This window comes from Dendrobates tinctorius, unplaced genomic scaffold, assembly GCF_039654945.1.
Source record: "Dendrobates tinctorius isolate UK_male_01 unplaced genomic scaffold, ASM3965494v1 ptg000011l, whole genome shotgun sequence".
Taxonomy (NCBI): Eukaryota; Metazoa; Chordata; class Amphibia; order Anura; family Dendrobatidae; genus Dendrobates; species Dendrobates tinctorius.
Genome location: NW_027361679.1, coordinates 60,499,951 through 60,517,728, shown reverse-complemented (window position 1 = coordinate 60,517,728; position 17,778 = coordinate 60,499,951). Strand labels below are relative to the sequence as shown.

Here is a 17,778-nt window from a genome sequence, read left to right as displayed (position 1 = left end):
TGTTGGGGTTAGGTTTATGGTTAGGGTTGAGATTAGGGTTAGGGATGTGTTGGGGTTAGGGCTGTGGTTAGGGGTGTGTTGGGGTTAGGGTTGGAGTTAGAATTGAGGGGTTTCCACTGTTTAGGCACATCAGGGGGTCTCCAAACGCGACATGGTGCAACCATTGATTCCAGCCAATTTTGCATTCAAAAAGTCAAACGGTGATCCCTCCCTTCCAAGCCCCGACGTGTGCCCAAACAGTGGTTTACCCCCCCATATGAGGTATCAGCTTACTCAGGAAAAATTGCACAACAACTTTTGGGGACTAATTTCTCCTATTACTCTTGGAAAAATAAAAAAATTGGGGGCTAAAAAATTATTTTTGTGGAAAAAAAATGTTTTTTCATTTTCACGTCTCTGCATTATAAACTTCTGTGAAGCACTTGGGGGTTGAAAGTGCTCACCATACATCTACATAAGTTCCTTGGAAGGTCTAGTTTCCAAAATGGGGTCACTTGTGGGGGGTTTCCACTGTTTAGGCACATCAGGGGCTCTGCAAACGTAATGACGACCGCAGACTATTCCATCAAAGTCTGCATTTCAAAACGTCACTACTTCCATTCCGAGCCCCGACGTGTGCCCAAACAATGGTCCCTCCCCACATATTGGGTACCAGCGTACTCAGGACAAACTGGACAACAGCTTTTGGGGTCCAATTTATCCTGCTACCCTTGTGAAGAAAAAAATTGCGGGCTAAAAAATCATTTTTTGAGGAAAAAAAAGATTTTTTATTTTCACGGTTCTGCGTTATAAACTTCTGTGAAGCACTTGGGGGTTCAAAGTGCTCCCCACACATCTAGATAAGTTCCGTGGGGGGTCTAGTTTCCAAAATGGGGTTACTTGTGGGGGGTTTCCACTGTTTAGGCACATCAGAGGCTCTGCAAACGTAACATAATGCCCGCACACCATTCGATCAAGTCGGTATTTCAAAACATCACTACTTCCCTTCCAAGCCCCGACGTGTGCCCAAACAGTGGTCCCTCCCCACATATGGGGTATCAGCGTACTCAAGACATACTGGACAACAACTTTTGGGGTCCAATTTCTCCTGTTACCCTTGTGAAAATAAAAAATTGCGAGCTAAAAATTCATTTTTTGAGGAAAAAAAAAGATTTTTTATTTTCATGGCTCTGCGTTACAATCTTCTGTGAAGCAGTTCGGGGTTCAAGGTGCTCACCACACATCTAGGCAAGTTCCTTATGGGGTCTAGTTTCCAAAATGGGGTCACTTGTGGGGGTTTCCACAGTTTAGGTACATCAAGGGCTCTGCAAATGTAACATGATGCCAGCAGACCATTCCATCAAAGTCTGCATACCAAAACGTCACTACTTCCCTTTCGAGCCCTGACGTGTGCCCATACAGTGGTCATCCCCCACATATGGGGTATCAGCGTACTCAGGACAAACTGGACAACAACTTTTGGGGTCCAATTTATCCTGTTACCCTTGTTAAAAAAAAAATTGCGTGCTAAAAATAATTTTTTTTGAGGGAAAAAAATGATTTTTTATTTTCATGGCTCTGCGTTATAAACTTCTGTGAAGCACTTGGGGGTTCAAGGTGCTCACCACACATCTAGATAAGTTCCTTGGGGGTCTTGTTTCCAAAATGGGGTCACTTGTGGGGGGTTTCTACTGTTTAGGCACACAGGGGCTCAGCAAATGTAACATGACGCCCGCAGACCATTCCATCAAAGTCAGCATTTCAAAATGTCACTACTTCCCTGCTGAGCCCCAACGTGTGCCCAAACAGTGGTTCCCCCCCCACATATGGGGTACCAGCGTACTCAGGATAAACTGGACAACAACTTTTGGGGTCCAATTTATCCTAGTACCCTTGTGAAAATAAAAAATTGCCAACTAAAAAAATTTTTTTTTAGGAAAAAAAAGATTTTTTATTTTCACTGCTCTGCATTATAAACTTCTGTGAATCACCTGGGGGTTCAAAGTGCTCACTATGCATCTAGATAAGTTCCTTAGGGGGTCTAGTTTCCAAAATGGGGTCATTTGTGGGGGAGCTCCAAAGTTTAGGCACACTGGGGCTCTCCAAACACGACATGGGGTACCAGCGTACTCAGGACAATCTGGACAACAACTTTTGTGGTCCAATTTCTCCTGTTACCCTTGTGAAAATAAAAAATAGCGTGCTAAAAAATCTGCTCTATGTTATAAACTTTTGTGAAGCACTTGGGGGTTCAAAGTGCTCACTACACATCTAGATAAGTTCCTTAAGGGGTCTAGTTTCCAAAATGGTATCACTTGTGGGGGAGCTCCAATGTTTAGGCACACAGGGGCTCTCCAAACGCGACATGGTGTCCGATAACTATTGGAGCTAATTTTCCATTCAAAAAGTCAAATGGCGCTCCTTCCCTTCCGGGCCCTACCGTGCACCCAAACAGTGGCTTATGACCACATATGAGGTATCGGTGTACTCAGGAGAAATTTCCCAACAAATTTTAGGATCCATTTTATCCTGTTGCCCATGTGAAAATGAAAAAACTGAGGCTAAAAGATAATTTTTGTGAAAAAAAAGTACTTTTTTTTTTTACGGATCAATTTGAGAAGCACCTGGGGGTTCAAAGTGATCACTATGCATCTAGATAAGTTCCTTGGGGGGTCTAGTTTCCAAAATGGGGTCACTTGTGGGGGAGCTCCAGTGTTTAGGCGCACAGGGGCTCTCCAAACACGACATGGCAAGCGCTAAATATTCCAGCATATTTTCCATTCAAAAAGTCAAATGGCACTCCTTCCCTTCTGAGCCCTGCCATGCGCCCAAACAGTGGTTTATGACCACATATGAGGTATCGGTGTACTCAGGGGAAATTGCCCAACAAATTTTAGGATCCATTTTATCCTGTTGCCCATGTGAAAATGAAAAAATTGATGCTGAAAGAAAATTTGTGTTGGAAAAATTAAAATGTCCATTTTTTCCTTCCACATTGCTTTAGCTGCTGTGAAACACCTGAAGGGTTAATAATCTTCTTGACTATGGTTTTGAGTAGCTTGAGGGGTTCAGTTTTTAGAATGGTGTCACTTTTGGGTATTTTCTGCCATATAGACCCCTCAAAGTGACTTCAAATGTGAGGTGGTCCCTAAAAAAAATGGTTTTGCAAATTTTGTTGTAAAAATGAGAAATCACTGGTCAACTTTTAACCCTTATAACTTCCTAACAAAAAAATATTTTGCTTCCAAAATTGTGCTGATGTAAAGTAGACATATGGGAATTGTTATTTAGTAACTATTTTGTGTCACATAACTCTCTAGTTTAACAGAATAAAAATTCAAAATTTGAAAATTGCGAAATTTTAAAAATTTTCAACAAATTTCTGATTTTTTCACAAATAAACGCAAAAATTATCGACCTAAATTTACCACTAACATGAAGCCCAATATGTCACGAAAAAACAATCTCAGAATCGCTAGGATGCGTTGAAGCGTTCCAGAGTTATTACCTCATAAAGGGACACTGGTCAGAATTGCAAAAAATGGCCAGGTCATTAAGGTCAAAATAGGCTGGGTCATGAAGGGGTTAAAGTGCAGCTTTTTAAGTGCACATCAGAAATATGCAAGAAAAGTCCCAGAAGTGACCAGAAGATAAGAGCCACAATTGTTTGCTGTCTCCACTTATTTAGTTTCCCACTAATCTCACAATCCTTAACATTTATAGCTTCACTAATCCATACCCTCCTTTGTTATCCCCAAACTCCCTCACTCTTCAACCAAATATTTATCTGACCTTCTCACCTGACCATATCTGCTGACCTGCTCCTCAATCTCACATCTCTCTTACAGAAACTCAAAACAAGCCGAACAGATTTCTTCTTCCACTTTCTTGAGCTCTCCTTGCTTCCACTAACAGCTGGTGACATATCTCCTAATCCTGGACCTCAGCTGATAACCCCTATTATTTCACTGCTTACCTGATAGAAACTACAGCAAATTTCTCGAATATAAAACCCATTCCCCTGACCCCCCAACTCCGCTTGTCTCTCTCTCTCCGGAACGCTTTGGAATGCCAGTTAGATCTGCAATAAACTCCATTTCATTCATGACCTCTTCACCTCTCACAACCTGTCCTTCCTTGGCCTCACCGAAAAATGGCTGACACTCTCCAACACGGCCTCTTCTGCTGTGCTGTACTACGGTGGCCTTCACTTCACCTACACTCCTCGCCCTGGCAACAGGCATGGTGTTGGAGCAGGTCTTCTCCTTACTAACACCTGCACCTTCAACCCAATTCCCTCCCTTATCCTTTCATCTTCTGAAGTGAATTCTGTTTGCATCTACACTCCCTCCAACCTCCAAGTGGCCGTTATTTACTGACCCCCAGGCTTGTCTACTACTTTATTGACCAATTCTTTACCTGGCTTCTACACTTCCTGTCTGCTGACATTCCCACCATCATCATGGGCAACTTCAACATCCCCATGGACACCCACCAGTCGGCAGCCTCTCAACTACTGTCACTTACCTCATCCTTTGACTTCACTCAGTGATCCTCTACAGCCACCCACACAGAAGGATATACAATATCTCACAAAAGTGAGACCACCCTTCATTTTTTTAAATATTTTATTATATCTTTTCCTTTGACAACACTGAAGATATGACACTTTGATATAATGTAAAGTAGTCAGTGTTCAGCTTGTATAACAGTGTAAATTTGGTGTGCCCTCTAAATAACTCCATTAAGTTAAAAGAAAAAAAGGGGGGGTTTGGTACTGTATTAGCCAGTTGAAAAAATACGTAATGCTCTCACCCGTGTGAAAAACAAGAAAATCTTATAGCTACGATACCTTTTAATGGCTCAAAAAAAATAAAATAAATGATATTACAAAGCAAGACTGAGGAAGGGACCTAAGAAGTCACGAAAACTTGTTTTGTCACATCTTTTATTTTATTTTTGTTAGCCATGAAAAGGTATCATAACTGCAAGAGTATCTTGTTTTTCACATTGAGAGCATTATATTTTCACTACATAACTCAACACACAGCAATTAATGTCCAAACCGCTGGTAACAAAAGTGAATACATCATTAAGAGAAAATGACCAAACTGTGCTCAAAGTGTCAATATTTTGTGTGGCCACAATTATTTTCAAGCATTGCTTTAACTCTCTTGGACAAGGAGTTCACTAGAGCTTCACAGGTTACGTAGGAATCCTCTTCCACTCCTCCATGATGACATCAGGGACATGGTTGCCACTGGAAACCTCTTCCACACCTCCATGATGACATCAGAGACATGGTGAATGTTAGAGACCTTGCACTCCTTAACCCATTTGAGAATACCTCACAGATGCTCAATAGAGTTTAAGGCAGGACACATGCTTGGCCAGTCAAGGATTTTCACCCTCAGTTTCTTTAGCAAATTGTGGTCATCTTGGAGGTATGTTTGATGTTGTTATGTCTGAAAACTGCCCTGCAGCCCAGTTTTTGAAGTGAGGAGATCATGCTCTACTTCAGTATGTCACAGCAATTCAAGGTTCACTCAATGAACAGATGACAGCACTCATGCAGCCCCAAACTATAACACTCCAACTATCATGCTTGACTGTAGGCAAGACACCCTTGTCTTTATACTCCTTACCTGGTTGCCGTCACACATGCCTGACATCATATGAACCAAATAAATATATCTTGGTCTCATCAGACAACAGGACATGGTTGCAGTAATGCATTTCCTTAATCTGCTTGCTTTTAGCAAAGTGTTTGCAGGCTTTCTTGCGCATCATCTTTAGAAGATGCCTCGTTCCAGACCATATTGATGAAGTGAGCGGTGTATGGTCTGAACAATGACAGGCTGATTCCCACCCCTTTAACCTCTGCAACAATGCTGGCATCTCTCATACGTCTATTTTGAAAAAACAACCTCTGGATATGACGCTGAGCACGTGCACTCAACTTCTTTGGTTGACCATGGCGAGGTCAGATCTAAGTGGAACCTGTCTTGTAAAACCGCTGTATGATCTTGTTCACCGTGTGGAAGCTCAGTTTCAGGGTGTTGGCAATCTTCTCATAGCCTACGCTATCTCTATGTAGAGCAACAATTCTTTTTTTCAGATCCTCAGAGTTCTTTGCCGTGAGGTGCCATGTTGAACTTCCAGTGACCAGAAAGAGAGAGTGTGAGAGAGATGACACCAGATTTTACACACCTCATCCCCATTCACAGAAGACTAATGAATCACATGACACCAGGGAGGGAAAATGGTTAATTGGGCACAATTAGGCCATTTTCACTTAGGGATGTACTCACTTTTGTTACCAGCAGTTTAGTCATTAATGGCTGTGTGTTGAATTATTTAGAGGGGACACAAAATTTACACTGCTAGGCTAAGTTCACATTAAGCTCACATTAGGCGTTTTTGCAACTTTTTTAAAAGTAAATTTTCAGCTGCATTTTACAGTACCAGCAAAGCTTCTTTCAGCGGTTTTCACCCATTAAAATGAATGGATGTGAAAAAACGCACCAAAACTCAGGTATCAAGTTTTGCTGGATAATAGAAAAAATTGGAGTCCGGGCTCAACAGGACTGGATTTTCTTTTTTTTTTTCAAATGAAATTATAGTGCATACAAAAGAAAGAAAATTTTCATGGTCGACATGACCCAGTCGACGCATTGCGACTGCACTAAGCAGTCTTACTCATCAAGTTTTGCTGCATTTTTGTGCCAAAACCTGATTCAATGGAATAGGACTTATTTTTCAAAACTAAACTTTATCAGCATGCACAAGAGACAAATTTAGTATTCCAAAACCGCAGCAAAAAAACGCAAGACAAAACAAGCAAAACCTGCTTTTTTCTGCAGCCTCTTTCCTGACAAAAGATCAGGTTTTGCTTCAGAAAAAAAACGCTAAAAAAGCCTAGTGTGTGTACTTACTTTTATACAATCTGTACACTGACTACTTTATATTGTATTAAAGTGTCATCTACAGTTGTGGCCAAAAGTATTGACACCCCTGCAATTCTGTCAGATAATACTCAGTTTCTTCCTGAAAATGATTGCAAACACAAATTCTTTGGTATTATTATCTTCATTTAATTTGTCTTAAATGAACAAACACAAAAAGAATTGTCCTAAAGCCAAATTGGATATAATTCCACACCAAACACAAAAAAGAGGGTGGACAAAAGTATTGGCACTGTTCGAAAAATCATGTGATGCTTCTCTAATTTGTGTAATTAACAGCACCTGTAACTTACCTGTGGCACCTAACAAGTGTTGGCAATAACTAAATCACACTTGCAGCCAGCTGACATGGATTAAAGTTGACTCAACCTGTGTCCTTATGTGTACCACATTGAGCATGGAGAAAAGAAAGAAGACCAAAGAACTGTCTGAGGACTTGAGAAACCAAATTGTGAGGAAGCATGAGCAATCTCAAGGCTACAAGTCCATCTCCAAAGACCTGAATGTTCCTGTGTCTACCGTGTGCAGTGTCATCAAGAAGTTTAAAGCCCATGGCACTGTGGCTAACCTCCCTAGATGTGGACGGAAAAGAAAAATTGACAAGAGATTTCAACGCAAGATTGTGCGGATGTTGGATAAAGAACCTCGACTAACATCAAAACAAGTTCAAGCTGCCCTGCAGTCCGAGGGTACAACAGTGTCAACCCGTACTATCCGTCGGCGTCTGAATGAAAAGGGACTGTATGGTAGGAGACCCAGGAAGACCCCACTTCTTACCCCGAGTCATAAAAAAGTCAGGCTGGAGTTTGCCAAAACCTACCTAAAAAAGCCTAAAACATTTTGGAAGAATGTTCTCTAGTCAGATTAGACAAAAGTAGAGCTTTTTGGGCAAAGGCATCAACATAGAGTTTACAGGAGAGAAAAAGAGGCATTCAAAGAAAAAAAACACGGTCCCTACAGTCAAACATGGCGGAGGTTCCCTGATGTTTTGAGGTTGCTTTGCTGCCTCTGGCACTGGACTGCTTGACTGTGTGCATGGCTTTATGAAGTCTGAATACTACCAACAAATTTTGCAGGATAATGTAGGGCCCAGTGTGAGAAAGCTGGGTCTCCCTCAGAGGTCATGGGTCTTCCAGCAGGACAATGACCCAAAACATACTTCAAAAAGCACTAGAAAATGGTTTGAGAGAAAGCACTGGAGACTTCTAAGGTGGCCAGCAATGAGTCCAGACCTGAATCCCATAGAACACCTGTGGAGAGATCTAAAAATGGCAGTTTGGAGAAGGCACCCTTCTAATATCAGGGACCTGGAGCAGTTTGCCAAAGAAGAATGGTCTAAAATTCCAGAAGAGCATTGTAAGGCTAGTTTCACACTTGCTTTTTTTTGCAGCGCGTTTTTCCCGCAAAAAAACGCATTGAAAAAACACATACATAAGCATACAACTGCTGCGTTTTTTTCAAGCATTTTTATGAGCATGCATGAAAAAAACGCAGCGTTTTTATGCGTTTGTATGCGTTTTTAGCGCGTTTTTACCGCGTTTGCGTTTTTTTCCAACATTTTTAGGTGGCCCCTCACAGTACCCAAACCATGACTTTACTAACCCTAACCCTGACCCTAACCCTAACCCTGACCCTAACCCTTAACCAAATCATACTTAACCCTAACCCAAACCCTAAACCCTAACTAACCCTAACCCTAACCCTGACCCTAACCCTGACCCTAACCCTGACCCTAACCCTAACCCTGACCCTAACCCTTAACAAAACCATACTTAACCCTAATCCTGACCCTAACCCTGACCCTAATCCTTAACAAAACCATACTTAACCCTAATCCTGACCCTAACCCTAACCCTAACCCTGACCCTAACCCTGACCCTAACCCTTAACAAAACCATACTTAACCCTAATCCTGACCCTAACCCTGACCCTAATCCTTAACAAAACCATACTTAACCCTAATCCTGACCCTAATCCTGACCCTAACCCTGACCCTAACCCTAACCCTGACCCTAACCCTTAACAAAACCATACTTAACCCTAATCCTGACCCTAACCCTGACCCTAATCCTTAACAAAACCATACTTAACCCTAATCCTGACCCTAACCCTGACCCTAACCCTGACTCTAACCCTTAACAAAACCATACTTAACCCTAATCCTGACCCTAACCATGACCCTAATCCTTAACAAAACCATACTTAACCCTAACCCTGACCCTAACCCTAACCCTGACCCTGACCATAACCCTAACCCTAAACCCCCTTAACTAACCCTAACTCTAACCCAAACCTCTAAATTCCATGGTTTAAAAAAAAAAACGCATATGCAAAAAAACGCATACATGAGCATGCCAGTGCGCACATATGCGCATCCATAGGCTATAATGGCCATTTTTAGCGCAAAACGTGCGCATATGTGCGCATGCGCTTTTTTGCAGGGCCAAAAAATGCAACATGCTGCGTCTGGAAAATCCCAACGCACACCCCAAAAAAACGCAGCGCATGAAAATCGCATACATGCGCTGACCAGTGCGCAGGTATGCGCACCCATGTTAAATATAGGGGAAAAAACGCATGCGCAGGTGTGCGTTTTTTTCCAGCGCTAAAAAACGCAAATGTGAAACCAGCCTAAGAAACTCATTGATGGTTACCGGAAGCGGTTGGTCGCAGTTATTTGGGCTAAAGGTTGTGCAACGAAGTATTAGGCTGTGGGTGCCAATACTTTTGTCTGACCCATTTTTGGAGTTTTGTGTGAAATGATCAATGTTTTGCTTTTTGCTTCATTCTCTTTTGTGTTTTTTCATTTAAGACAAATTAAATGAAGATAATAATAACAAAGAATTTGTGTTTGCAATCATTTTCAGGAAGAAACTGAGTATTATCTGACAAAATTGCAGGGGTGTCAATACTTTTGGCCACAACTGTACTTACATCTCTTCCCTGTCCTCTTCACTTGCCCCAAGTCCAGCATCTACCTCACCCCCACAGAAACTTCAAACACTTAAGACACTCACACACTGTACAACTCTATTCTGCCGCTGCCCTCTATATCTTCACTCACTCCATGACGCAGACAGAACCACTGTTTTCTACAATGCTACACTCACTCAGCTATTGACTGAGTCGCCTGTCTCATGCACGGCAGAGTGTGACAAATCAATAGACAGCCCTGGTGCACCAACCTCACTAAAAAGCTTTGTCGAGCTTCCAGGGTTGCAGAGGAGCTGGAAGAAAACACATTCACAGGAAGACTTCACCACATTCAAACCAATAACTTTCACATTCAAGTCAGCCTCACCTCTGCTAAACAAGCCTACTTCACAACCCACGTATACTCTTTATCCCTCAACCCCCAACAGCTATTCAACACTTAACTCCCTCCTCCGCCAACCACTGCCTCCTCATCTCTGCCGAAGACTTTGCTGTACACTTCAACAAGATTGACCAAATCAAGCAAGACTTTAATAATCAAACACCACAATCACTATGTCTACAAGACCATTGCCCTCCCCCACTATCCTTCCTCCCCATCACGACAGAAGGAGAACATTCATCTCCTCTACAAATCACACCTCACCACCTGCACACTTGACCCCATCCCATCTTCTCCTCAAACACTTGACAACCTTCAATCCGGATTCCGCCCCCACCATTCCACCAAAACTGCCTTAACCAAAAATTACCAATGACTTACTGCCAAAGCTAACAGAAATTTCTCTATACTCCTCCTTCTAGTTCTATCCTCTGCTTTTGGTACAGTCGACTACTCCCTCCTAGTACACATCCTTTCTTCACTCGGTATCACAGACCTCGTCCTCTCCTGGATCTCCTCATACCTATCTAACGGCACATTTAGCATCTCCCACACCTACACTACCTCTTCATTCTATCTTCTCTTTGTCTGAGTCCCTCATGCCTCTGTCTTAGGACTCCTATTCTTCTCCATTTACAACTTTTGCCTGGGGCAACTCAAAGTCCCATGGCTCCAAGTGCCATCTATATATGATTATGACACGCAGATCTACCTCTCTGGCCCAGAATATCTGAGTGTCTATCAGCCATATCTTCTCGCTTCCTAAAGCTCAACGTAGACAAAACTGAGCTCATCATCGTTCCTTCATCTTGTTTATCTTCCTTACCTGATCTATCTATCACAATAAATGACATCACGCTTCCCCCTGTACCTGAAGTCCACTGCCTCGGAGTAACCCTTGACTCTGCTTTGTCCTGCAAACCAAACATCTAAAGGTACTGCCACACTTAGCGATGCACCAGCGATCCCGACAAGGATATGACCCGGTCAGGATCGCTGGTGCATTGCTAAGTGGTCGCTAGTGAGCTGCCAAACAGGCAGATCTCACCAGCGACATAGCAGAGGTCGGCGGTCGCTACTTACCTGTCAGACGAGGCGAAGAAGGCGTCCTCCCGCCCGCGTCCACGCGTCGCTCGTCTCCACAGCAGGAAGCCCAGCAGGAAGCGGCCGACAAGAAACGAGGCCGTTCTCGCGCGATCAGCGATAATCAGCAGGGGAGCCGGTCGTCGGTAAGTATCACACATAGCGATATCGCTAGCGATATCGCTGCTGCGTCACAAAACCAGTGACGTTATAGCGATATTGCTAGTGATATTGCTTAGTGTGATGGGGCCTTAAGCCCTCGCCACCTCCTGCTGCCTTCAGTGCAAATATATTTCCAGAGTCCATCCCTTCCTCAACCCTCAATCTACTAAAATACTAGTGTATGTTCTCACCATCTCCCACCTCGACTACTGTAATATCCTCCTTTGTGGCCTTCCTGCTAACACTCTCGCCCCTCTCCAGTCTGTCCTTATTTCTGCCGCCCGACTAATCCACCTCTCTCCTTGCTAGTCCTCCACTTCTCCCCTCTGCAAATACCTTCATTGGCTCCCAATTCCCCAACGTATTCACTTCAAGCTACTAACACTGATCTATAAAGCTGTACATTATCTGCTCCAAGCAGCCCAGTGATACATTGCTATAATCAAGCTCTTTACCTACATTACGCTACTCTCAGATTCCGAAGCAAAAACCTGCTGACAGATTCCCTTAGAGAGCAATATATTACAAATAATAAAGCATGGCATGGCGACACACAGAAGAAAGGAGTCGCACAATACTCTGCGCTTCTGCACAAGTCTCTTAATTGTGCATCTAAGATGGGTTTTAATGCACGTTATCAGTATGTTCTAAGTAGTATGCGACTCATCTAATTGCACCTAATCTACATAGTCTTCAATCTAATACAACTTTTATGGAGGCACACATGGCCACCTACCATATTTTCATAGTGGGGCATTCAAAGAAGAATAAAACAATTTTCACTGTTGGAATGTATATAATTCAAACATAAAATCTTTCTATTACTCTATGGAAGTACAACAGAACTCTTTGAGGTCTATTGTGTGGCCAATGACAGCACTGTAAAACTCAGAGATCGCAGCTAACTTACCGTTTGCTCTCTCAGCTTGTCATACAAAGACTCTAGCCTCTTATTTGCATCATCCAATTTTCTTTTGGTTTGCTGGGAAAAAAAAGAGTTTCCAATTAAATTAATTTAAACGTATGTCAATATCACAGGACTTAATATATACTAAGCTAGCTTTAACAGAATTTATGTGAAACATGACATTACGGCAACAAAACTCACAGGGTCGATAGCCGACGATAAACATCTTTGGATTAGGCCCTCAAAAGTCGTTTTAAGGATTTGGTGCTCCTCGGGGATCGGGTTCTTGGTAATCTTCTCAGCAGGCAAATTGTGTATAGCCTGTAAAATGTAAAAGAAAAAAAATTACATATACCGTATTTTCCGGCGTATAAGATGACTGGGCGTATAAGACGACCCCCAACTTTTCCAGTTAAAATCCAAAATCTTCTTAAAAGTCGGGGGGTCTTCTTATACGCCGGGTGTCGTCTTATAGGGCGGTGCGGAGGAGTGGTCCCGATGACGAAGTGAGGGGGCGCCTCACCGGGAAGGTGTAAATGAAGTACCGTATCCCTATTACCTCCTTGCGGCAGTGGTGCTGTGTGCGGCTCTCTGTGCAGCGTGTGGGGCTCCGCCGGCGGCTCTTTGTGCAGCGTGGGGGGCTCTGCCGGCATTTCCTCAAAGCCCAGAGGCCCCCATAGCTCCATTGCTGCGATGCGGGGCCTCCGGGAAAATGCCGCTGGGGGGGCGGCGCATGCTCAGTTTCAGATCTCGTCCCGAGATCTTGGGGACGAGATCTTGAAACATGATCCTGCCGAGATCTGAATCTGAGCATACGCTGCCCCCAGCGCCGCACAGAACACCGCTGCTGCATGGAGGTAATAGGGATACTTCATTTACACCTTCCCGGGACCACTGTTCTGCACCGCCCTATAAGACGATACCCGGCGTATAAGACGACCCCTGACTTTTAAGAAGATTTTCAGGGGTTAAAAAGTCATCTTATACGCTGGAAAATACGTTATATACACTACCGTTAATAAGTTTAGGGTCACTTAGAAATTTCCTTATTTTTAAAGAAAAGCAAAGTTTTTTCCAATGAAGCTAACATGAAATGATTGAGAAATACACTCTATACATTGTTAATGTGATAAAGGACTATTCTAGTTGCAAACGTCTGGTTTGTAATGCAATATCTTCATAGGTGTATAGAGGCCCATTTCCAACAACCATCACTCCAGTGTTCTTATGGTACTTTGTGTTTGCTAACTGTGTAAGAAGGCTAATGGATGGTTAGAATACCCTTGTGCAAGTATGTTAGCGCAGCTGAAAACAATTTGGCTGATTAGAGAAGCTATAAACCTGACCTTCCTTTGAGCTAGTTGAGAATCTGGAGCATTACATTTGTTGGTTCCATTAAACTCTCAAAATGGCCAGAAAAAAAGAACTTTCAAGTGAAACTCGACAGTCTATTCTTGTTCTTAGAAATGAAGGCTATTCCATGCGAGAAATTGTCAAGAAACTGAAGATTTCCTACAACGGTGTGTACTACTCCCTTCAGAGGAGAGCACAAACAGGCTCTAACTAGAGTAGAAAGAGAAGTGAGAGGCTCCGCTGCACAACTGAGCAACAAGACAAGTACATTAGAGTCTGTAGTTTGAGAAATCGACGCTTCACAGGTCATCAACCGGCAGCTTCATTAAATAGTACACGCAAAACGCCAGCATCAACGTCTACAGTGAAGAGGCGACTCCGGGATACTGGCCTTCAGGGCAGAGTGGCAAAGGAAAAGCCATATCTGAAACTGGCTACTAAAAGGAAAAGATTAATATGGGCAAAAGAACACAGACATTGGACAGAGGAAGATTGGAAAAAAGTGTTATGGACAGGCGAATCCAAGATTGAGGTGTTTGGATCACACCGAAGAACATTTGTGATACGCAGAACTGAAAAGATGCTGGAAGAGTGCCTGATGCCAGCTGTCAAGCATGGTGGAGGTAATGTGATGGTCTGGGGTTGCTTTGGTGCTGATAAAGTGGGAGATTTGTACAAGGCAAAAGGGATTTTGAATAAGGAAGGCTATCACTCCATTTTGCAATGCCATGCCATACCCTGTGGACAGCACTTGATTAGAGCCAATTTCATCCTACAACAGGACAATGACCCAAGGCACACCTCCAAATTGTGCAAGAACTATTTAGGGAAGAAGCAGGCAGCTTGTACTCTATCTGTAATGGAGTGGCCAGCACAGTCATCAGATCTCAACTCCACATGTGTTAATTCATAGTTTTGATGCCTTCAGAGTGAATCTACAATTTTCATAGTCATGAGGTGTGTCCAAACTTTTGGTCTGTACTATATATATATTTTTTTTTTTTTCTTATCATTAAGGTGGAGTGGCTATGTACACACTAATGACATGAGATTATTTTCTGGCAATTCTTTTCGTAAAATATTAATTGTAGGAGGACACATAATTCTGGGTCTTTTTCTCAAATGGCCGTAAGGGCTTATTCAGACTTCAGTATTAGGTCAGTATTTTGCATTAGTGTTTGTCTGCCAAAACCAGGAGTGGTGTATCAATACAAAATATGGTGGGGGGAACAAGAGGCGCAATAGTGCCCTATCACTAGTGACACTTGAAGTATGAGCGGTATAATACAGTTCCACTCACCTATTCCAGTTGTGTAACCCACAACTGGCTTGAGAGCATATCACAGAATCAGTTGCTGCAGGACCTCCACCAACCACTCGCACGTGGAAAAACCTTCAGAAAGTTGTGGGAAGCAGGGTGTGTTGCAATCCGCGCTGCCGAGATTCACAAATCACCTGGGATACAAGATGTTGTAGCAGTGTACTCCTTTATTTCCTCCTACGCATTTCGGCGCCCTTCCTGGCACCTTCCTCAGGGATATCCTGCTTCCCACAACTTTCTGAAAACCAGGAGTGGATCTTACAGAGAAAAACTATAATTGCAACATTGACTCCTGTTCTGCGTTTTGGAGACACTCCTGGTTTTGGCATAAAATACTGATCAAAAATACTGGTGTGTGAATAAAGCCCAAGCAAAGTGAAATTTGAAGCTAACCTGCATGGTGTTGCCGATTGGTGCACCCGGAGCACCTTCTGTACTGGGCTTTGAGGAATCAAGGTGTACTGGTAGTGGAATTGGCATGTGTGATGGCTGATATGGTACGGATGCTGCAGGAGTTGCAGGCAATGGAGCTTGCTGCGGTTGTGAGCGTGGGTCTGCAACAGGGTTCATTATAGGAGCTGTAATTGGTGGAGGAGGAATGCGATTTTCAAGAACCTACAAAAAAACATAAGAAAATGCTTTAGCAACGTTGATATCGATCTCTCAAACTGAAAAATAGTTTTCTATCACAAACCTTTTTCTTTGAAGTTCTACTGAGCGCAGGGGGGTCATTCCATCCATTCTGAGGTCCTGAGAAAAAGAACAGTTTGGTCAGGTTAGAATAGTGAAAAGGTGCTGCCTAAGGCTATGTTCACACGCTGCATTTTCCAGTGTTTGTGGTGAATAAAACGAACCTTATTTATCATGTACTGTGGACAAAACGCACATGTAAGTGGCACAAAAAAGGCAGCAAAAGTGCACAAACGACACAGTGTTTCGAATGCAGCGTTTTTACGGGACAATAGGTTTTGACTGCAGAAAAAAGAACGCTGTAAAAACACTGCATGTGAACATAGCCTCATAGAGCCGTCTTAGGAGATTACTGTTAGTCTGTTTTCAAGAATGCCACAAATGGCCAAAGCTTCACGTTAGAAGGAAAACTAGCATTGCTTGTCTTAAGTATTTCATTTTATTGCTTGTCTTGGGCTTAAGACATAGACACAATGTGACAAAATTATGTATGTGTAGGGTAAATGTAAATATATATATGTGTGCGTGTATGTATATATATATATATATACACACACACACAAATATACACATATGCACAAAAATAAATAAATTTACTGTACATGTATATCCCTTTGTTCTACTGTGTTTTCGTCTTAAAGAGAAAATCCAAGACTTAAAAAAAAAAAAAAAAAAAAAAAAAAAAAGGCATGTGGTTGCTAACAGAGGCAACTGCTTGTCTGTTGTACGTGGCACCGATCATTGACTGCTCCTGCCAGAGATTCAGCTGCTCCCAACAGAGCACAGCTACTGGTGTCATACTGACTGACTATGGTGTAATCCCACCCTGTCAACAGGAAGGGAAACGGAGGCTATGTTGACAGGGGTAGCTGAACCTCTAGCAGGAGCAGTCGATGACCGCATCCGGGTATAACAGACAGGTAGCTGCCGGTTGTTTATTTCTTAAAGTCCCAGATATCCCATTTAAGCACAGATAAGTTATAATAGAGCCATTAGTGGTGAGCTCAGGTCACGGAGCCCCTCTAATGAAGTTGTCTCGATAATGTGACAGAAGAGATGAGGAGATGAGTGAAGGCGGACCTCATTTTTGAATTTTTGGTCTGAAGAAGGTGATTATTTGTACACACACAAAAGAGGGAGATTTGGTTTTGTCTATGCTTTTCTTTTCTGATTAATCGTGCACATTGAAAAGTTATCTGCTTTCGTATAGCGGATAATTAACATATAAAGGGACCCTGCCACCCCCAAAAACCCAAAATAAATCACTAATACAATAGGCAATTTAGCCAGTATAAAAATCATACCTGCAGTAAAAATTTCAGTTTTAGTGCCTGAGAGAAAATGATTTATTACATAGGCAAATATGGGGACTTCAGTGCACCCTTCATGTGGCAAACTACTACTCGGTGCACCATTATGTCCTGTTAATTTGCATTCTAAACAAATAACTTGAATGACACCGCTCGCTTGGCTGGACTGAGCGTGCCTGACCTCTATCTGAGGCATACTGAAACAGAAGGAGTCTAGCAGCGCTCATACAGTGTCAGTGCAGGCGCACCCGCTCTCATCCATGGCTCTTGTCTACAGCCTCCGCTTATGCACTGTAACATCAGGAAGTGCAGTAAGCCGCAGTTGGCTGGAGAGAGCGCCAACAGACATATGTGCGCGCCCACATTTACCCTGAGCGCCGCTGGGCTCCTTCAGTGCTCGTGTGCCATAGATTGAGGCCAGGCAGTGTTCACCCTGGTCAAGTTAGTGATGTTAATCAGGATAAGGGGAAGTGCTCAGACCCAAATTGATGGAGAGTAACAGAGCAGAGCCCTTGGCCACTCCAAGGGGCCACCAAAGCACCCACATTTGCACATGAAATAAAAGGCTTTTTGTTAACTACGAAAACACCAAAATCTACACTGCAGGTATTTTTTTTTAGAACCAGCTAAATTCCCTATATAACTGTATAGGTAGTTTAATTTGCGTTATTGGGTCGACAGTCTCCCTTTAA

At 42.8% G+C, this 17,778-nt stretch overlaps 1 protein-coding gene across 12 annotated transcripts in view; it reads right to left on the bottom strand.

Moving 5' to 3' along the window:
* The window catches only part of SEC31A (SEC31 homolog A, COPII coat complex component), a 130,132-nt gene that overhangs the window by 1,768 nt on the left and 110,586 nt on the right, over positions 1–17,778 (bottom strand). For all 12 annotated transcript variants that reach the window (XM_073542743.1, XM_073542740.1, XM_073542750.1 and 9 more), the window contains 4 exons: positions 15,781–15,836; positions 15,480–15,701; positions 12,614–12,733; positions 12,416–12,487 (listed from right to left, as the gene is read on the bottom strand). In XM_073542743.1, the coding sequence (XP_073398844.1) occupies positions 12,416–12,487; positions 12,614–12,733; positions 15,480–15,701; positions 15,781–15,836 (470 nt within the window). The remainder of the gene's footprint in view (positions 1–12,415; positions 12,488–12,613; positions 12,734–15,479; positions 15,702–15,780; positions 15,837–17,778) is intronic.